This window comes from Triturus cristatus, chromosome 1_2, assembly GCF_964204655.1.
Source record: "Triturus cristatus chromosome 1_2, aTriCri1.1, whole genome shotgun sequence".
NCBI lineage: Eukaryota > Metazoa > Chordata > Amphibia > Caudata > Salamandridae > Triturus > Triturus cristatus.
The window spans coordinates 860852685-860875033 of record NC_140580.1 but is presented as its reverse complement, the minus strand read 5'-3'; the positions used below and the strand labels follow the sequence as shown (position 1 = coordinate 860875033).

At 45.4% G+C, this 22349-nt stretch overlaps 1 protein-coding gene across 2 annotated transcripts in view; it reads left to right on the top strand.

The window, feature by feature from the left end:
* Positions 1 to 22349, top strand: part of TMCO4 (transmembrane and coiled-coil domains 4) — a 481254-nt gene that overhangs the window by 394133 nt on the left and 64772 nt on the right. For both annotated transcript variants that reach the window (XM_085609111.1, XM_085609114.1), the window contains exons 12-13: positions 3018 to 3135; positions 15840 to 15957. In XM_085609111.1, coding sequence (XP_085465237.1) covers positions 3018 to 3135; positions 15840 to 15957 — 236 coding nt within the window. The remainder of the gene's footprint in view (positions 1 to 3017; positions 3136 to 15839; positions 15958 to 22349) is intronic.

Below are 22349 nucleotides of genomic sequence, written 5' to 3'. Positions count from 1 at the left end.
ATTGGCAAATGTGGGGTTTTGCCACCTTGACAGTTATGATGCTTAAGGGAAATCAGGTTAAAATATAACAGTGATGTTGATTTGATGCATACAAAAGATAAAACGAAATACCTTCTCTTGAAGGAATTAATGCATGGACAATCACAGTTTTCCTAACCATTTTGCATTGTTCCCTGTCAGCCATGCCATCACTTACACGTGCACGGGACCCACGTCTGGCTCCCTACTTCGGAATACACATTAAAGTATACAAAAAGTGATAGATGGAATGCTTGAATTAATCTCAGCCACTGGTAATTACTCAGGCCGCATCTCAAGCCATCATTATTTTGCACACCATGTCACCTCAGTTTGGACCCAGCTTATGCAAATCAGTCTTTACCCTGCTTCAGTCGAACCAGTCCAGCCCAAACTGTTAAGCCAGGTCCTCCCTGAAGCAGAACAAAACCAAACCAGGGCCGGTATGCCCAGACATGGGTTCTCATGCACACTGTGTCACTGGAACCAAGCTGTACCCGACTGATGAGCCCATAACTAAGGCAAAGCCGGTCCTGGGTTGCTTGAGTTCCGGTTGTCGCCCTAAGTTGGATGGGTATTCCCAGACGTGGGTTCTGTGCACACTTTGTCAATGAAACATAACTGTATCCCGCTAATAAGCCCATAACTATTGCGAAATTTGTCCTAAACTAGTGTTCTGCTAACATACAACTTCTCAATTTGCTCTACTCATATTTAGTCAGATACTGAGATGTTTTTCTTTTTAATCAGAATTCATGGTCTCAGTTAGCCATTTCCCAAATTGTATTTTATTATTGCACTTTCTGACCTCTATAATAGAGCAACATCGCTAATCTTTTTTCATTCTTTTTTCAATGGTGATTTTCTTGGGTGGATCCACAAATTATTAATCTAAAGATTTCTTGATATTAGAAAGTCAATACGCTGTTGCTACCACGTTAATTACTGTGCCTTTTTAAATCTGTCTGTTTCTTATATTTAGTTTTCATATGTGGGCCTATAAATTCTTTAGCTTTCCCTGTGCATAAGACATGGTTCATTCATTCTGCAAATTGTATAAATAAGGTCACCATCCTAACATTGAGGAACTCTTCTGCCTCTCTTATATGTAGTGCCAACGAGCTTGTTCACAGTATACTTTTGCTATAGCTCTCATGATCTATTGCATAACAAAATATATCTTAACCACTACATCAACCTATCTGCTACATTGCATGGTAAGTCTAGGTAAGTAGATGTGGGGTAACTATGTACTTACCCTGCTAAATTGTAGTAGGTGATGTAGTGGGTGTGGTATTTTTGTTGGTCACTATTGTTAACTTCGACACTGGATATTCAAACTTCTTTACAGCTCTTAACTGAGGCACATGAACCACTTCAACTTATGAGGGGTTATGATAAAATAATGCCCTGATCCCTTCATTCCAAATATTAGGCTTAATAGAATTTATGACCATACAACATTTAATTGTATTGTGGCCACTCATGTAATGATCAATTTCTGTATATCGCACAGACCTTCTTGGATACGTCTTCTTTCAGATCTTATTGCAAGAACAGCAACCACAATCTTTGCAACTTCTCATTGTATTTTTTGTGTTTTGCCAAACCTGCAATTTCCCAACCCATGAGCGAAATACCTCAATTAAATGTGATTCAGCTCTAATATATGCGGCCCTCAATGCAAAATCCTTGAGATCAAAACCCTGCCATTGACATCTTCAGAAGTGTTCTTTGTATTACTATACTTAAGCAGCTGTAAAATATATTTCATATTGTTCACCCCCCATGCAAGATATTTTAAGATTGTTTTGTATATTCTTTGATGCCGTAAGTGAGGTAATATTGACCGTCCAGTTGCAACATACTCTTTCATTGGTCACCAACATAGTGGTTCCCATCAAGTCACTGTGATAGGAGAGAATATCTTCTGATTTGCCTACAACCCGAGGAAACATTTCAGACGCCCAAACCCATATTTTATTGAGACAGCACGTTACTGTTTTATAAAGGTTTGAAGAAACAAATCAAACAAGAAAATCTATTGTTTTGAGGACATTACCAGTGCTACTCAATTGAGTCACAAGATCCATGTCCTTAGCAAGTAATATTTATGGCTGAGATAGGTCAACAATGTAGAACGCAATGTCTCTTTAATTATAACACCCATTCAAGTAGAAGAAATAGATCTTCTACCTTAGTTCTCAACGGATCACTAATCTGATGAAACTGCACTAGGGAGATGTGACTAGTCCTTTCTAGATCAGACCTACTGTTGATCTGCTGTTTAAATTTGATTCAGAATTGGAAGCACACAGATTTAATCGAGACAGAGTAGTTATTGATGGATTAGTGTTAGAAATATTGCGGGGCATTCAGCAATATGAATAGTGGGTAATTAGGTGGTTTTTCCCATTATATGTAATCTCATTTTATATTTTCTTGGGCCTTTGATTTTAAATCCTCCACTTTTTAATCCTTTTTCTCAATTATTATTTATTTTATTTTTATTTTGATGGACCTAATTCAGTCTTATCTTACTCTCGTAATTGCCACACTCTTGTTCGAATATTACAAGGCTCGTCTACTTCTGTTAATCTCTGCGCTTGGGTATTTGTGCTGGTTTAAGCAAGGATGTTTCAAATCATGGCCCCTTCCAGCTAATTATTATTCCCGTCTTGTGTTTGTGTAAACCTATTTACCGCTTTCACGCTATCGCCAGCATTCATATACTTTGGGTTTGCCACCTCAACTTTAAGAATGATTACTAACGTAACCAAAATCTGTTCAGAATTCTTCAACAAACTCAGAATGAGCTGCACTGTATAAGACAAGAAAAAAGTAAGGATATCATGTCTGACATTTGTTGGTACCTGCTGGCAAATGCAGTGTTCAAAAATGGAATGTCATCTATTCAAAGAAATGCAATTACAAGATGCATTTTATCGTAAACATCTTTATCTTCATTGATAAAACCTGTGTGTCTCATTTTTTCGCAGATTGTGAAGGTATTATTGAGGATGTGGTGATGCTGGGGGCTCCAGTGGAAGGAGATGCCAAGTACTGGAGTGCCCTCACTAAGGTGGTGGCCGGAAGGATCATTAATGGGTACTGCAGGTCTGTGAGGCTCAGCTTGCATATGGGTTTGAACACAAACACAGTAAACATCCCAGGATATGTGGTCCAGATTTTGAAGCAGGGGACATTTTTGGTCTAGGAGTATTCCAAAGTTTTGCCTCCTTTTCTCCTGTACCAAGCAATTAAACGATTAGATCATGTAACTGTTTTTCTTAAATATATATGCATGACCACTAGTGACTGAGACATACTAGCATTTACATGAGCCTAAGAAACAATAAGTGCATCTTCCTCCCCTTTGAGTTCTGAGCTTCCTCAGCTATGCTTAATCTGTCTCCTCTAAACCTATGCCTAGTCTTTACCTCCCAGGGTCAAACCCTCTTGCCCTGTTCGCCTCCCACGCTCCCTGCATTCGCCTGGCACATTCAGCCCCTCCACTTCCTGAATGTGTACTTCCATGCTCCATGAACACCAGTTTCAATGGTTCAGTCCTGCTGCAGCGTGAACCCCCACTGTATTCGTTTAGGCTTCCACTAAATTAATTCCTTACTTTGACATTCAGCCACATCCAGTTCACTGCCATTATATTCACTCCACACCTCCAACCAATCTACATCCTGAGCCCCCACTACCAACTGTAAGCCATTCTCTATCATATATCCAACTCCTCCCTTCTCCCGACCTTCATCCCATACTTTCAGCCCACTGCCTTCACTATCTCACTGTTTATCCACTGCACCATAATTTTAGTCGACACCCATCCCACCTTCCTTGATTTCACTTACAGTCCTCTATGATTCCCCCCACGCCTTCAGACCACTGACCATACCTTCAGTGCACATTTTATACACTCTCCTTGCCTTTACCTCACCTTCATCCGGCTGTCCCTGTCTTCATCTGGACATTCAGTACAATGACCTTCTTTTACCTTCACCGTTTTCTGTCCTTTTCAGCACTCCCTAGCTCTGTCTTCTCTCCCTATCTCTACCCCACCTTCAATCAACGGACCCCACCTTTATCTTACTTGTCCTTACCTCCAACCATACTTTCATCTCTTTCCTTCGGCCTTCACCCACTTGTCCAGAACTTCACCCCACCTTCTGTACACTGATCTTACCTTTATCCCAACTTTATATGACTTTCCTTCAGAGCAATGATATGCCTTTAGTCCCACCATCACCACACTATAACTTCCTACAACCCTCCTAGCCTCCCCTCTCTCCCTGACTTTAACCCACCTTCACATAACTGATCATGCATTCATACCTCTTTTTCAGCTTTGGACATGCCTTACCTCTCTTTCAGCGTTTTCTCTCTGTCTTTCTTCTGTAGCCACCTGTCCATCACTTCACCCTAACTTCAGTATATTTGCCTGATCTCCTCCCTCTGCCTGGTTTTGCTCTATAACACTTCAACTTTGTGTTTTCCTTCTGCACCCAGCTTCAGTGCCCTCTTCCTCCCACCCCTACTTTAAACTCAAAGGCCCTCTTCCCTCACTTTTATTCAGCCACCTGTCTATATTGTCAATCCCCACTTTCATTTCACACTTCTTGCTGTCACCCTTGTCTTAGGCTATCTCTAGTTATTAATGTTTGATCTTGTATTACTAATGTTTGGGTCTCCAATCAAAGATGAGACGGAAGGTGCTTCTCGCAGTTGTCCACATCTAGATCTGCTTATGTCTGCTAGCTGGTAGCTCCCTATACACTACTGTGTTATCATCCCCTTTTCCACATAAGGAAGTTGTTTGGCCTAAAAAGGCAAAGACTGGAAAGTAGAATGGATGGAGGTGGCAGTGTTTCAGAGCATAGGACTTGCCATCACCAGAAAAAAGTTTTAGGCAGAGGATTCAGCACGCTGTAGATATTTTCATAATTTATTTAATGTTCAATTGTTTTATGTTTTGTGTGCATTATATGATGGTTCCTTCAAGAAATTTAGTACAGAAGTCATTGTCTTATGTCATCAGGTTTAAAAATATATATATATCTTTTCACTGAAGTAGGCTTTAACATGGACTGTGCCTCATTCATATATTAATTGCAGTGACGTTCCTTTTGGTTTTCCAGCATGTTGGAACCCATTTTGTAAAAAGGTCTGCCAATATATGTGTTCATTATTGGGAAAGTGCAACCTGTGTGCTTTTTCGATGCTGAATTAGAAACAATACACCAGAAAGGTCAGTATGTCCAGAAAACTGAATACAAGCTGAACAGCAGAGTATACAAATGATACTCCCAACATTTTAGTCCATAGCCCAGTGATGCACACAGACTAATGATCGCCGTAAGCAACTTAATAGTGCTTGCTATTTACACAGTATTCAAAACAATAACCGAATGAGTGCAGATGTTCACCAGTGGTTCCTGAGTTTTGTTTTATCTCATTTTGTAACTGGCTCTACTGACAGACTGTATCCCTCTTGTGCATAGTAAACCATTCAAGGATTTTCCAGGCCGAACCACAATCGATATACGCAGTGTATTTTTTCCAGTATCTGTCTGTGAAGAGGAAGGAAGACAAAATATTAAAACCAAATTATTCCAAACAATCATGTACAATGAGCCTAGAAATTATGCGTTCACATGGGACATTTTTGTCTAAGGTTACTTCAATAACGTTTACTACAAAGGTAATTTGATAAATGGAGAAAACACAACATGTATAACAAGAGAATGCAGGGTGCACTCCTCTACAAAGTCTCACTTATAAGTATTAGTTGCAACATTATTTTGATGGGTGGTAAGATAGAAATTGAGACATCCAGTTGATAACAAGCCTATAACAAGATTACAAGTATCTTGGATACCACTAGAATTCATACATCAGTGGTCTACTTTATCAGCATACATATTACAATTTCATACAAAGTCAAGAAAATGCCATCAGACCAATGCACTGAGTGAAAGGTGGCAACCCTGTAGCCCGTAGCTGTGCTATGTTTTGTCTATACCATATGCCTTCATTGAGGTGAGATGGGATAAGAGAGGAGTTTGGGGTCATTAGCAAAAACTTTGAGCTAAATGGAGTATTTAACACTGTTATGAAGATGCCTTAAGTATTTTTGCTTGATTTTCTTGAACTGATTGCAGTTATTAATTTCCACAATCCTTTTTTGCATCTGGCTGCAGACAGATGTAGCTGTCTGTAGCGAGCACTTCTGGATCAATACGGACCTCGACATGCCACACTGTGGTATTGACTTTAGCTTATGGCTTAGCTTATTTGGCAGAAATAGTTTCATACTGCTCATAGATCTATCAATGCAAACACAAGGAGATGATGGACGGAGCGCTGACACTTTTCAGACACTCACCCCCATTCACAGATCTGGGTTGAATCCATCATCATTCTTTAACTCACTTAGCCACTCCAGTTCAGACCTAACTATTTGCAAATCAGTCTTGACCCTGTTCCTTATGGGAACAGTCCAGCCTGAACTGCCAAGCCAGGTCTTCCCTGGACCGGAAACAAAGATCCTGGGACCGGCTTCAGGGTAACATCCCTCATCAGCCAGGCTAGCTTAAATCCAGTGGCAAAGTGAGCAAGGGACCCACGTCTGGGCATACCTTGGTAGCTTAGGGTGAACAAAGCAAACACAAGGAGATGATGGGCGGAGCTCTGAAACTTTTCAGACACTCACCCCCAGTCACAGATCTGGGTTGAATCCATCATCCCGCTTTAGCTCACTTTTCTACCCCAGTTCAGACACAGCTATATGCAAATAAGTCTTGTTCCTTATGGGAACAGTCCAGCCCGAACACCCAAGCCAGGTCTTCCGTGGACCGGAAACAAGCATCCTGGGACCGCATTCGGGATAACACCCCTCATCAGCTAGGCTAGCTTGAATCCAGTAGCAAAATGAGCAAAGGACCCACGTCTGGGCATACCTTGCCAACTTACGGCGAACAGAGCAAACACATGGAGATGATGGGCGGAGTGCTGAAACTTTTCAGACACTCACCCACAGTCACAGATCTGGGTTGAATCCGTCATCGTTCTTTAGCTCACTTGGCCACTCCAGTTCAGACCTAGCTATATGCAAATCAGTCTTTTGACCCTGTTCCTTATGGGAACAGTCCTTCCCGAACTGCCAAGCCAGGTCTTCCCTGGACTGGAAACAAGCATCCTGGGACCGGTTTTGGGGTAACACCCCTCATCAGCCAGGCTAGCTTGAATCCAGTGGCAAAATGAGCAAGGGACCCACGCCTGGGCATACCCTGCCAACGTAGGGGAAACAAAGCAAACACAAGGAGATGATGGACAGAGCGCTGAAAAATGCTCCATCAATAGTAGAAGCAGCTTTACCAATTCTGGCAGAGACTTCAAAGAGGAGGCTTACAGTCCCTTTTCCTCACCTAACCCAATCCACATTAGCACGCCAGACATGCTGACTTTTGCCAAAGCTTGTTACTGGTAAATATGAAACTGCAAGATTAAAATGATTTGCTGTAGTGGGTCTGTGAGTCTGGTTCTTCCGTAGCGGTAATCCTGGAATGCATACTGCACTGAATAGAAATTGGAAGCCACAAGTGTAGCCGATTTAAACAATGACAGACAATACCTATATGACTCGAGAGCATTGCTTCATGCGAAAACAAATAGTTATACTGCATAAGCATGCTGACAATAAAATATCAAAACATGGAGTCATTTGGCTGTATGTATATATAAGTGCTGCTGTTGTGAGATGCAATGTATGAATTGGGGCTCTAGGTGTAGAGATCCTTCATAGGAAGTGTATTACTTATAACTCTCACTAAGATTCCTTTATTTAGAGTAGATGTATCTGTGAACATCCATGATTTCTACATCCAACACGTGTTTCGTAAGGCCCATTCGCCTTAAACATGTTCAGGGCTAGAATGATATACAATATATATATGATAAATTAATTATTTCCAAATTAACCAAATAGTTTCACCAATTGTTCTTCAGGTGTATATGTGCCACTATTTCTGCTCTGGCTACCATTTTTAGTTTTTTTGTCCATGATGTCTAGCTTTCAGAAACACTACAAAGTATCTCAGAGTGAAATGAACCTCACCTTCCGTCACATCATCCTCTTCATCCTTGACGATGTTGTACTACTTCTAACTTATCCATCCTTTGTTTCATAAGTAGTACTCCACTGAAATAAGTATAGGACTTATGAGTGTATCGGTATTCTGTTGCCAGAGAATCATAAATCACCAGGTTCAATATGGCCTCCATCAGAGGTGTGTGGGCAGTGGTAGAGGCTTTTCGTCCCCCACAGGCTCAAGTCGCTATGACAAGACTTGATAATGTATTTCTAAGCATCCATCAAAAGTGTCCAATATCAACATGAAGGCCAAGAATCTTTACAACTTGGCACTAAAATGTCTATGGTAACTGTTTCAACAGTAGGGGACACATTTGTGTTCTGTTCTAACTAATCGTGAGATTTGACCGAAAAAAGTGGTTGAAACCTGTAGTCATCGTACCAAGAGTAGTGCAGCAGAGAAGGGTAATGCCAGACTCTTGTTAAATTAAAGAGTCTGGGCCGAAGGTTGTGACTCTACTATCACTGGATGGAACGGATTGCTCAGTATAAAACTCACAGAAGTTCCACCTAGTTCTGGGTCCTCTGGAAGTTGCATTAGGTTTTTTTTAGGAACTGTATTCTCCGTAGCTAGAAAAAACACCCAATCATTGACATGACTGAGGATTCAGAAGAACCCTGTGTGAAATACTTGGTACCAGGGGGGCATCCATTACCAGTGTTTGAGAAAATCCCTCCTAGTGCTTGTGTCTGGATCTCTTTTTATGCCTAGAAAAGTTAAGAGTTGTTTATTCTATTGTGGTTTTATCACTCCCAAGGCCTCTCTGGGTAACAGATATGGCACCACTGACAGTGAAGGAGCTAGGCTTGGCTTACATATCAGAAGGAGAAAAACAGTATTCTGATCTTATGTCTCAGCATACCGACATGTCGGGTCCAAGTGGGGCGCTTTGAGATTTCTTGATGGACCAACACCGTACAGATGGGAATTCCTAGACGGGATTTACTGGGGTCTGCTCTGCTGTCATATTGGACTTTACTTGAAGCCTGATCCTCATCTTGAGCGTGAACCCCATCCTGGCACTGTGCAGTCTAGGACTGGAGAGAACAAGTTATAATTACCTGCTTAGCCTCTCATCTGTTATACATTGAAATCCCATGCTCTATGATTAATAGGTCCTCCAATAATAATAACCACATGCACCAAGTAGTTTACAGTCCGCACCTTCTGGGGGAAAACTGGGAACTTGAAGTTTGAGCCATAGTCCGGTACTGTACATGGGAATACAGTATCAAACTAAGGGTAGCTTTTGGATCAACAGCTTCGAAAAGCACTTTATGCTGTCAGCATTGGATGGCAGTGCCTTAGGTGGGAAATTGGGGGAACCAGTATGTAGGATGCCTCAGACCTGCAGTCGTTCTGATTGTCTTATCTGTCAGGGTAGATGCTTGTATAGAGAAAGCCCTTTTTAGGTCTCGCCTGACCCAGCGCATGCGCTGGTCTGGCGAGACTTTTAGTAAGGGCTTCAAAAAATGCTACCATGCTTACAAGCAGAGGCGACGTATGGCTTTCCTCGTCATCCTCATTAAGTGCATCGCGCGCTTGATCGCGATCCTTTTCACTTTTGCGTCCGCTTTGATGTTCTCAGTGAGCCAGTATTTTCACGGCCACGTTACTTTTACGGCCGTGCGCCTTCTCCTCGTCTTACCTGTGCCTCTCCTCCTGTTAGCCATGGCGCGAGCGCCACCCCGTTTCTTCTAGTTTATTATTATTAAGGTTTGAGCACACCATAAGATTGGATGTGGTTTCGGACAGTCTCCCTCTCCAATGCACCCCTTCTACGTAGTTCCTAGCAGCCAGAGCAACCTCTCCCACGTCACTGCTTGCACCAGGCCTCAAAGCTCGTAAGCACTAATTAAACCTGGAGACCATCTGACGTCGGTGAGTAAATAGTAGCTAGGTACAGGATTGCCTTGGTAAGTTCGAAAAGCTTTTTATGTGTTTGAGAACGCTGCTTTTGCATCACTATAAATATAAAACAAAACATGGACTCCGTGTATTGGACCATTATTTACTTAGACACATTTACGACCTGCTCTGCTTTCAACCAAAGCGTGTACTACCTCATAATGAATAGATACGTCATTTTGGTTTTCGTTTAAGTGACGTGAAATGTGGACACTATTGCACAATGTAACTTTTAAGATCAAAGGCAGTCTGGCACGAACCATTTAGATTAATGCCTTTAAAGTCTGTAAGCAGCCGGAAGAAATTCAATGATTACCACAGGTTAGTTCTGGGTTGGACATTGTCTAAGCCCATTGTTGTCACGGTCTCCACGGCGCCATATTGAAGCACAGTATGTGAAATGCTAATATGCAAAGTGGGACATATTCTTTGTATGTGTCATCCATCCCGCGCCCTAGCCCACTTAGCAGGAGATCAGGTCTTGACTTTGGCAGTGTTTCTTATCGCGTCCTCTCATCTCACCGGCCTCCGATTAATCGCCAGCTGCATTTTCATGCAGTTGTGTTCGAGGCCTAGCAGAGATGGGACTAGTTTCTGCTGACGCCGGACCAGCTCCCCGAGGCTGTCTCTGCTCTTCTGCTGGCAGCTTTCTCTATTTTTCTTTTAATTTCATTTGACTAAAACACGCACTCCTCCTTGAAACAGCCTCTCATCAGGAAAGCAAAGCCAGGCACCCCTTAATGTCTCATGAAGTCTTGTTGCTTTGGAAGGCGCCTCTCTTGTTATAGGACGAGCCCCCTTTTGTCCTCTCAAATAGAACAGACCAGAGGCTGTCTTTTTGTGAACTTTCAGACAGACTCTGAAAAATGTACGTATTGTTGTAGTCTACTTACAAGTTGCAAGTGTCCGGCCTGTTCTTGGCGACTGCGGAACTCTCAACCCAAGTCTTTTCTGCTGAAAGCTGCGTTATTTCTGAAATCTTGCCGAGTGTCTGTCAGGGCAGCAGGGACTGCCGGGAGGGTAGGAGGGGGTTAAGTGGAGATTTGCATAAAGTTTTACATCAGCTGAGCCAGCCTAGAGACCCCTCCCTGCCACCCCAACGATATGAGCAAACATTTACACTCACTTTCGAGGTGTCACTCCCTTATGACCAGCTTTTCGTGGGTGTCTTAAATGTGGGCAATTAAAATAAACCTGCCCTTTTTCCACGCTGCATTGCTGTGTTTGTGGTCTCCCTTCACGTGTATTTCTATTTGTGTTTTAGGTTGCTCTGTTCACCACCAAGGCCTATCTGACAACAACAACCCACGTGCAGGAGTCAGGGATAACTATTGTGGTGGGACTTGACACATTAAACTTGGAGCCATTCCTTGGATGGGAACTTAAATTTCCAAGAACTGAAAGAATATTGAAGTGCTAAAATAAAAGATCTAGCAGTTACCAACACAAAGGGGCACTCATTTTTGTAAACTCTGGGACAGTAACAGGCTGAGTTAAGTGCAGAGATGTAAAATATGAGGACATGGGAAATAAGTGCACTGCTTGGTTCAGCTAAGAGGTCTTTTCCAAGGGTAGCATATCTGCCCCAAGGTAAATATCTGTACACAGTTAATTAAGGTATGCTCACTTCTAAAATATTGACACATATATATGTACGTCTGTAAAATGTCTAGACCTAAGGAAAGGTAGGATATCTTTTTCACATAAAAAAGGCTTACCAAGCCAAAACGCGTCTGACACGTCATGGTGATCTAATGTTTTGCCGCAAATATTGAAATTGAATAAACTACAATTCGAAGGTTCGCCTGGAGTGCCATTCTGGTGTCAACCACGACTGAATTACTTCGATGTTAATAAGCCCGGGCATATATGTGCACTCCAGGTGATCAGGCCACACACCAGAGGTACACGCATACCTGGGAAATGTGTGTGTGTGTGTATATATATATATACAAGTTTTATATCACCTCTAGAGTATGCCACACTCCAATATGTGTGAACTTTCTTCTACTTAAACTATGTTACCTATAACAATCAAAACAAGCATTGGCATAGCCAATAGGTCTCGCCTTTGAGACCGTATATGTATTTACCCATGCAACAGTTGATGTTGTTGCACCAAGGATATTGTGCTGCATAACTTACTTATAAGGTCCAAAAGGCAAGACCTATTGGCTATGCCGGTGCTTGTTATGGATGTCGTTAGCCAAGAACTTTTCATTTATTTTACCAAAAGGATTTCTATAATATGCTTATAGGGGTTTTCAGCCAGTCCACTTCATCCATTGGTCTGTTATTGTGTCATTCGCATTTGACTTCCTCACTCTACAGCATAAAGCACTGGGCAGTGTATCAACCACGTTCAGCCATTGGCTAACTTCACTGTGAATGACAACATTTTGCCCTTTCACAAGGAGCACAGCTACACTCACACAATAGTTCCGTTATGGAACCTCTATCTATAGCAATGTGAGTTTTTTAGTCCAAAGTCCGGAGCACCGGGATAGGCCGCCCTTAGCTGAATGATGGGCACCTCCATCTTTCCTCTACATGCACCCACCATTTACTGGTTACGTGCTCCTTCAGTTGTGACATGGCTTGTCTTAAATTGCAGGTGATAACGTTGTTTCATTATTCCTTTTCGTCATTACCGATTCGTCATATTTGGCATGTCACTTCATTCTCCTGATCAGAGCTTCCGGTGAGGCATAGCAGTTTATGAGCTGCCTTTATGATCTCTGCACTGCATTATTTCAGGATGTATTTTAAAGTGGTTCATTAAAATAAATGAATGCTTTTTAGATTGGTTATATTATTGCAGCCGCTTCTGTTATTGAAGCTGTCTGAGGCGAGCTTGAACATTAGCATCTGACAGGTTTATCAGCACATTCTTCCTGCTCTGGGGTTGACAAGGGATTCAATGCTTTGCAGCTGAGATAAAAATCTGGATGTTCTGAAGCATTGACTCATTTACCATTCAGCCATCCCCTACCCCCATCCGACACATTCCCGGGGGTCTAAGACCTTTTCTCATTAACACCCCCCCCAGTGTTCATTCCATGCGCACGTTATCTTTGCTTAGCAGTGAAAATTAATTTACTCACAGTATCTTATCTCTGCACTTTAACTACCCACTCCTCTTTCTGTCCTGGTCTCACTTTTTTTGCTCAGTTGCATTCTTTGGCTTTTTTCGTTTTTTCGTTTACTCCTCTTTGGACATTGCACCCTCACTTAATTGTAGAGGTATTTATTTCCTCATCTCCAAAATGCCTCCTTCAGTCGTCTCTATTTTGATCCTCTCTGGCGAGCTCCTGTCTTCTTTATCCTCCCTGGAGGTCTCTTTTCTTCTTCGGTCCTCTCTGATGGCTTTATTAATTGCCTAATTCCCGTCTCCTCTGCAAAGGAATCTTTATTTCCTAGCTTCTCTCCAGAGGTCTCTTTAATTCCTTGTTATTTTTTGAGGTTATCTTTCCTTTGGTACCTCCGGTGTCCCTTTGTTTTTTTGCTGAGGTCTCTTTGAATGTTTTCTGCTGTTTGAGGTCTCATCATTTCTCTAAAGTGATCTCTCTAATCTCTTGCGTCTCCTCGAGTCCTTTTTTCACTAAGTTGTGTCTCCTCTGTCAATCGTCTCCAAGTATATTTCCTTTTAAAAAGTTTTTTTTCGACAAAACAATATTGAATGTACATCAGTAACGGTTAGTGAGATCATTCACAACAAACACCTTATGTGTTGTAGATGAGTTAGGGCCCATACTCTGGTCAAAAGGTTTTATTGAGCATCACCTGCTCGTTTTGTTACTATGTCATGCTTTTCTAAACTTTGCCACACACACTGACAGACTATATCTTGTCTCTTATATATTTAGTCATCTCTGAAGGTCTTCTTTCTTTCATTGCCCTATTCGGATGCCTCTTTTTCCCAAACTCTCCTCTCTAGATGTTTATTACCTCACTTGCTTCCTTCTGATAGACTTTCTTATCCTTCATTCATCTCCAGTCCCTCTTTTCCATGGATCCACCCTGTTGGCTTTTCATTACCTTACTTCTCTCTGGAGGTTTCATTCCTGCCTCCCTCTTCTGTGGAGCTCTGTTCCTCCCTTGCTTCTCCCCAGAAGTCTCTTTAACCCTCGCTTCTTTGTGGGGGCGTCTTTCCGGCCACTCTTTTTTCCTTGTTCTTCTTTAATTTTTTGCTTTTCTTCAGGGGTTACCTGCGGTGCAACAGGCGCGTGTGCCCACTTTTTATGCCCCTGGTGGACTTTGGTATTACCAAAGACTTGTGCAGCCACTTGTGCAATGCAGATCATGTTAGTGCAACACCAGCGCAATCTTAATGTGATGTTCCCTAATTTTCATTTATTCATGTCATGTTATAAATGCGAGCGCAGAAGCAAAAGAGGTGCATGAGGAACTCTGACTGTGCCACAAAGAGGAGGAAAACCGTGCCCCGCCACCCTGCCCTGAGGTTCCCCCAAACCCTGTCATCGACCTGAGCCGGTTGCAGTCATTCAATATACCCTCCTGCAGATGGATTTCTGCCCCCTTTTTTTTCAAAGCTTTTTATTGAATTTTAGCATGTATAAAATAATACATAAAATCAAATCCTACGTAAAATTATATACAAAGAACAAAGGCACATACAAAATAAATCCAAGGGGTAGGAGCAGTTAGGGAAAGAGAGTTGACAATACAGATTCAGGTTTGTGTAACAAACTGACGTGGTGCGATTGGCTTACTGGCCCGGTGCGTTACCAACAGAGGGAGAGACATCGGTAATTCTAATGAGAATATTTGGTAATAGGCAGTACAAGACTACCGACGTGAAAATCAGAGAAATACATTGGTTTTGAAAACAATAACATACACCCATTAGACTGATGCATAAGCAAGCAATGCAAGTCAAGTACAAGAGTATGGCAACAGAGTATGCCCCTTGTAATTGCACAGCGGTTGCTGTCTGCAAAGTTAAAGGCGGACCGCCAGCTTCAAGCAGCCAGTACACCTTTCACCAATGCTCTACCCACAGGGCAGCAGGACAAGTGCATTGCTGCACTGAAGGTTACGCTAATAGGTCTGCGCCCTAGTGAAAGGTGCACCGCGGTGTGGACCAGGGCAGTGCTTCCTTTACATAATGCTACCCCACACGCTTCTTTTCAGGATTATATTGATCTACTAATCACCTCACCAGCGATACATGGGCCCAAGCAGGATATCAAGAGGAGGGAACCTCATTTTCAAGGGGGTGTACCACCAAAAAATTAAGGGGGCACTTTGCCTGTATGACCGCACGTATTATAAATGCGGGCGTAGAGGCAAAGAAACGGGCAAGGGGCCCCCTGATTGTGTGCCACAAAGAAGTGGTTCACACTGCACAGTCAATGCAACCCCTGAAAGGAGGGTCCCATGGACCACACAAGTCATAACCTTTTGAAACGCAGGCCTAGTTGCTGCCTGCAAAGTGAAAGATGGGACAGCCGCTTGAAACAGCTCATCTGCCTCCAGTAAAACACTACGCTAAGAACAGGCACACATTTGTGAAGTGGGGTGCACTGAGCTTTTCTGCACCTGATGCACCAGCCTGCGCCCATCTCACCCATTTAAAGACTCACCAGGACAGGACACACTTTAAATAATGCTGCCCTTGTCCTAACTCCTTTCTGAGGGTGCCTTAACTTCTTTTCCCTTCTAGGCAGATTTATTTCTCTTTTCATCTCCTTCCATTGATCGTGTTCCTCACATCCTTTTTATCCATAGGGGAGACTGGCTGCTGAGTTTTGTTTACCGCAGTTCATCTGTGCAGCTGAATGTAGCTGGCCTGCACCCCGTAAGACTTGACGACAGGCGGATGGTTAACGTGGACCTCTCATCAGTGGTGAGTGTTGCCTTTCCTGTCTTCTTTGCTTCAATAGCAGTGTATGAAAAGCTTCAGCTTATGCCTGGGCAGGTGTTATGTCTAGGCTGGTGCCAAGTGATTTAATTCAGAGCTTCCCCTGATATCGGTTGTGAAACTAAAGCCAAATAACTGGTCTCAAGGGGAAAATTATGGCACATCTCTAAGCAGTATGATGAATAATGCTGCACTTCAATATTTTTTACCCTTTCCAAATTGCTTTGGTGCTTTGTGAGGGTTACTTCTTCTGTACGGACAGGTCTCACTTCTCCCTATCACACTCAAATCCCTCTGAGCCTTCCAAAGAGAGGTCATTGCAGATAGTCTGTGAACTACAAGCCTTGGCTCTTGGTAATCCGCATGTTGACATTTGAACACATTTCTTTATAAAGCTGCGGGAACTGGTTTGGGGTCTCTGTCATGTGGGTTTCTGGATACCAACAGTGTCAATTGGGTCCTTTTACCACTGATTCTCCAGGGACTGACTACGTGTTGGAAATGGCCCTTTTTGCAGGGTTATCCCCAAACGTTTTGCTTCTTCCTCCTTTGTTTTTCCTGACCCGTGGTTGTTGGCTATAGGACTCTGGGCACTTTACCACTGCTGATCGCAAGATTGCTGACATCCATGACAGCTTCAACACCACGACCGCACCAACGATGCACGACTCCACCCCCCGAGATCACCAACAGCGCCAACCGCCTGACCTCCTGGGCCAACACCAACGACGACGAGACACGCAAGATCATGAACTCCATCCACTCAGGGTCTCCGTCAGACCCATGCCCACACCACGTATTCAACAAAGCAGACGCGGCCATCGCACCCCAACTACGGAAGGTCATCAACATCTCCTTCGTAAAAGCGACATTTCCGGAAAGCTGGAAGCACGCCGATATCAACGCCCTCCTCAAAAAGCCCAAGGCGGACCCCAAGGACCTCAAGAACTTCCGACCCATCTCCCTGCTCCCGTTCCCGGCAAAGGTCATCGAGAAAATCGTCAACATTCAACTGACCCGCCACCTCGAAGACAACAACATCCTGGACCCGTCCCATTCCGGATTCAGACGAAACCACAGCACCGAGACAGCCCTCATCGCCGCCACAGACGACATCAGACGCCAACTGGACAACGGCGAAACATCAGCCCTCATCCTCCTGGACCTGTCAGCCGCATTCAACACGGTCTGCCACCACACCCTAAAGACACGCCTCCAAGAAGCCGGCATCCAAGAGAAGGCCCTTGACTGGACCACGTCCTTCCTCTCCGGCAGAACCCAGAGCGTCCGCCTTCCACCTTTCCAGTCAGAAGCCACCGACATCATCTGCGGCGTCCCCCAGGGATCATCCCTCAGCCCGACGCTGTTCAACATCTACATGGCCCCCCTCGCACAAGTGGCCCGCCACCACAACTTCAACATCATCTCCTACGCCGACGACACCCAGCTCATCCTCTCCCTCACCAAGGACCCTCACACCACCAAAACCAACATTCACGAGGGTATGAAGGCCATCGCCGACTGGATGAGGAGCAGCCGTCTGAAACTGAACTCGGACAAGATGGAGGTCCTCATCCTCGGACCCACCCCCTGGGACGACTCCTGGTGGCCGACCACACTGGGGACAGCACCGACACCCACCGACCACGCACGCAACCTAGGATTCATCCTCGACTCCTCCCTCTCCATGTCCAAGCAGGTCAACTCCGTCTCCTCCTCCTGCTACAACACCCTACTCACGCTCCGCCGGATCTACAAGTGGATCCCGACCGAAACAAGAAGAACAGTGACACAGGCCCTCGTCAGCAGCAGACTGGACTACGGCAACGCACTCTACGCAGGAATCCCAGCCAAACACCAACGGCGGCTACAACGCATCCAAAACGCCTCTGCCCGACTGATCGTCAACGCCCCCCGCCACAGCCACATCACCCCCCTCCTGAGAGACCTGCACTGGCTCCCCATCGACAAGAGGATCACCTTCAAGCTCCTCACCCATGCACACAAAGCACTCCACAACGCCGGACCAGCCTACCTGAACAGCAGACTCAGCTTCTACACCCCCACCCGCCAGCTCCGCTCCACCAGCCTCGCCCTCGCAGCTGTCCCCCGCATCCAACGTAAGACCGCCGGTGGCAGATCCTTCTCCTACCTCGCCGCCAAGACCTGGAACACCCTCCCAACCCACCTACGACAGACCCAAGACCTACTCGCCTTCAGAAGACTCCTCAAGACCTGGCTCTTCGAGCAGTAGCGGCACCCCCTGCACCCCCCCTCCCTCCCCCCCCCCTCAGCGCCTTGAGACCCTCACGGGTAAGTAGCGCGCTTTACAAGTACCCTGATTGATTGATTGATTGATTGATTGATCAGTGCTAAAGTGCATATGCTCTCTGTATAAATTGTTACTATGATTGGTTATCCATGATTGGCAGATTTGGTTCATCAGTAGGTCCCTAGTAAAGTGCACTGAGTGTGCCAGGGCTGGTGATTCAAATGCTACTAGTGGGCCTGCAGCACTGATTGTGCCACCCACATGAGTAGCCCTAAAATGGTGTCTCAGGCCTGCCACCGCAGTGCCTGTGTGCAGTTGCTAACTGCCATGCTGATTGGGCAAGGGCACCTACTTACCAGTCCCTAAACCTTCCATTTTCTGCATATTAGTCACCCCTATGGTAGGCCCGAGGGCAGGGTGCATTGTAAGTATAAGGTAGGACATACCCTGGTGTGTGTGGCATGTCCTAATAGTGAATTACAGCAATTTTCGTTTTTCACTATTGCAAGGCTACCTGTTCCTCATAGGCCAGAATGGGCAGTTTGATTATTACATCCCATAATCCTAACTGACCCAGGGAGCATGGTAGAAATTCGAGTTTAGTATGCCTGAACTCAGAATGATAAAATACATCTATTAGTGAAGTTGGTTTTAACATTCTGTGTTTGAAAATACCACTTTTAGGAAGTAGGTATTTTCTTGCCTAACTATCCAATCCTGCCTCTGCTAGGTTGTGTATTCCTTTTCTGGAGTTTGAGTGACAGGGGTTGGGGAATTCCAGGGGGCTGGAGAATTCCCGGAGACAGGGTGAGTCAGCACAGGGCTGAATAGAGAGATCTCCATGTAGATGGGTGGGAGGAGTTGCACCTGGGACCTGAATAGGGCTGTGCTTTCCCTCCACAATGCTGACTCCACCTCCTGTGGTGCGTCTGATGGCCCTGGCTTACACTGTCAAAGGAAAGAAGGAGTCCTGTTAACAGAGTGCTCCAGGACTGACCAGAACTGGTTCTGACTAGGCAACGGCCTCTCTGCCTTCAGAGAACAAAGAGAATATTGGTATAAATACTGGGACCCAGGCCCCAGAACTTTAGATCATCCTGAAATCAAGAAGGAACCACTGCCAAGGAGAAAGCTGGAAGACTGAAGAGGAAGGACTGTCCTGCTGTGTGTTTGTGGGCTGACCTGCAGTTGCTTTGCTGCCAAGGAGAGGGGAAGGACTTTGCTTTTGCTTTGTCCCCTTGCTTGAAGAGAACTCCAAGGGCCTGAGGAGAGCTGACCTCCTGTTAAGAAGTCCCAGGAACAAAAGGACTTCACCCCCAGCTTCCCCCCTGAACTCTGCTGAGTGAGTTCTGCCCTTCCTAGAGCGCTTGATCTAATTGTGGGGCCTCTGGAAGTTGTGCCTGCTGTTTGGGGAGCTGGACAAGAAGAAAAGAAGAAGATCTGCAAGTTTCACTCATGGCTCGCTTGCGGAGCGCATCGTCAACAGTGCGAGAAAATTCCCGTCGCCGCGAAGATCGTCGCAGTGCCTCTTGCCACTGCAAGAGCCGACGCATCGTTCGCTTGCGGAGCGCATCGCCCCGGTGCGGGAAGATTCCTGCCACTGTGAGTATCGTCACAGAGCCTGTCGTCGCTGGGTGAGATCGTCGCACCTCTTGCTTACGGACCGCATCACGTCGCTGCGAACATCGTAGCAGAGCCATCGCATCGAGGGGCCGTGAGAGGAGAAGATCGACGCTGCGCCGCGCATCGCAGCCGCACATCGCCGCCGCACCTGAGATCGTCGCCGCCCCGAAGATTGTCGCATCGTGCTTGTGCGAGAAGCTTCCTACCGAACCTGCATACCGGAATCCATACAAGGTATCGCATCCCTCCCTATACAGACCGGATTCATCGCAACACACCCGCTGCGTGCAGCGGGGCTGTCGCGTCGCCTCCCCAGGGTCTCAGGAGTGACGCATCGCTTGTTTTTCAATGCTGCAGCTTCCATTTGGAACTTTTGTCGCATCTACAGGTACTTTGGGCTAAACGTGACACAACTGTGGGTTATATTGACGCAAACCCTAGAACTCTTTAAAAATCATATGCCTGAACTGTGTATGTTGGATTTTTGTCGTTTTGGTCTTGTTTAGTTTAGATTAAATGCTTTTATTTTTCTAAACTGGTGTGGAGTCTTTGTGGTGTTTTCACTGTTACTGTGAGTGTTGGTACAAATACTTTACACATTGCCTTTGATAAGCCTGTCTGCTCGTGCCAAGCTACCAAGGGGGTGAGCAGGGGTTATCTAAAGAGTGTATCCCCCTTACTCTGACTAGAAGCAAGGGTCCCTATTTGGACAGTGGTACCTACTTCTGCCAACTAGAGACCCCCAGATCTAACATTGGTGGCAGCGGTGGGATTTGAACTTGTATTTGTACTTGACCCACAGTAATTGGTGTACATCACTAGTTTAGTGCAGACCACTACGCAACCACATACTGGGTTTTGTTTTGGTTCCATTTTTGATCTGATCCTTGAGTCATCCACGCATCATGTCTCAGAAGGGTAAACCAGCAAGTGATGTTGCAGAACTGGAGTTTGATATTGAAATGTTAAGTGATTAGAAAGTAGGTCAACTCAAGCGGTTCTGCAGGAGCTTTGGATGTCCCATGGAGAGCAGCTCCAGGAAGAAGGAGCTACGGAAGGCCTTAAGGGCCTGGTGGGAGGCCAAAGAGGCTGGGGAGAAAGATGGTGCAAAGGTGGATGAGGATGCACAAGGGGATGGTTTCAGGTCACAGGATCTGCCTGTGTCCAGAGCAGCCTCCAGGGCTGACAGCAACCATTCCGCTAGAAGTTTTTCCCCAGAGGAGTTGGAGGAAAACCAAAGGGTTAGAGATCATGAGTTAGAAGTCATGAGGCTTGAGTTGAAGCTGATGAAAATAGAAACCCAGAACAAAGTAGAAGAGAGCAAGAAGATGTATGCCTTGGAAGAATTTAAATTGACCTTGGCACATGAACTAAGGATGAGGGAGCTTGATTTGGAGCTCGAGAGGCTTGAGGCCATGAGTGTCTCAGCTGAAGAACAAAAATGGGTAGCTCAAGAAGTGAGCTTTGTTCAGTTGGAGGTGGAGTCCGGCTCAGATGGTGGCAGCAAGATTGTAATATCTAGTGCTGAGGGAGAGGTACAAACACCCAGAGATGTGGCGCCTGACTTGAGGGAGGGGTTTGACATACACCAGGGGGTTCAGGTTTATGAGGTATTTTCAGTGGTGTGCAGTGTCCCTGAAGTAGATTGGGGAACTGACACAGGGGTCCTTATTCCTAGTGGTGGGAGGGACACTCTACTGACTCTAGATGAGCGGTGCAGGGAGAGGGGTTCCCCCATGGTAGAAACCTTGGTGTGTGAGTGTGAAGACCCTCCAGAAGAGTGTGGGTTGTGTGACAGAGACAGTCAGATTCTGTCTTGCCAGTCTCAGGAGAGTGGTGTGGGGTACGTGTGCAAGGCACTGGATGGTGAGGTGAAGGATGGTTTGGTTAACCCTTGTAGGGGGCTGTGTGATTCATTTGTTGGAGAGCATATTTTAAGTCCCTGTTTTCCAGAGCTATGCCAACACCCGGTGGAGTGGGAGTCCTCTGATTCCAGGGAGCTTGCGTTGGAGGCAGACCTCTTGGTGGATTCCAGAGGGTCTGAAGAGGCATTGGGGAGTGATCCCAAAAGGAGTGGCATCCTTCAGACCTGTGAGGTGGAAGAGGTTCAGTGTAGCCCAGTTAGGTCCCAGTGTAGTGGGAGGGGTGTAGGGGCTCACGTCTTGTCTCAGTGGAGAAGGAGTGAGTGTGGGACTGTGGGTCCCAAGGTGCCCGAAACCCAGTCTCAGGGCCTGGAGGGTTCCTTAGGGGAACACCAGGTTGGGGGCCTAGGCTGTTCTAGAGGGGGATCTCTTAGTGTCACCAGAGCCTGGATCGTCTATAAACAGAGCTCCAGTGGTTCTGGTGTCTGGCGATACCGTTCCAGTTGGGCGGGTGCAGAAGTCCAGACTGAGGGGTGAAAGGGGGAAGTGTTCCCCAGTGGGAGAACCAGTGGGTCAGGGACCAGCCAGAAGGGCTGAGTCTCCCAGGACTGACCATGGTG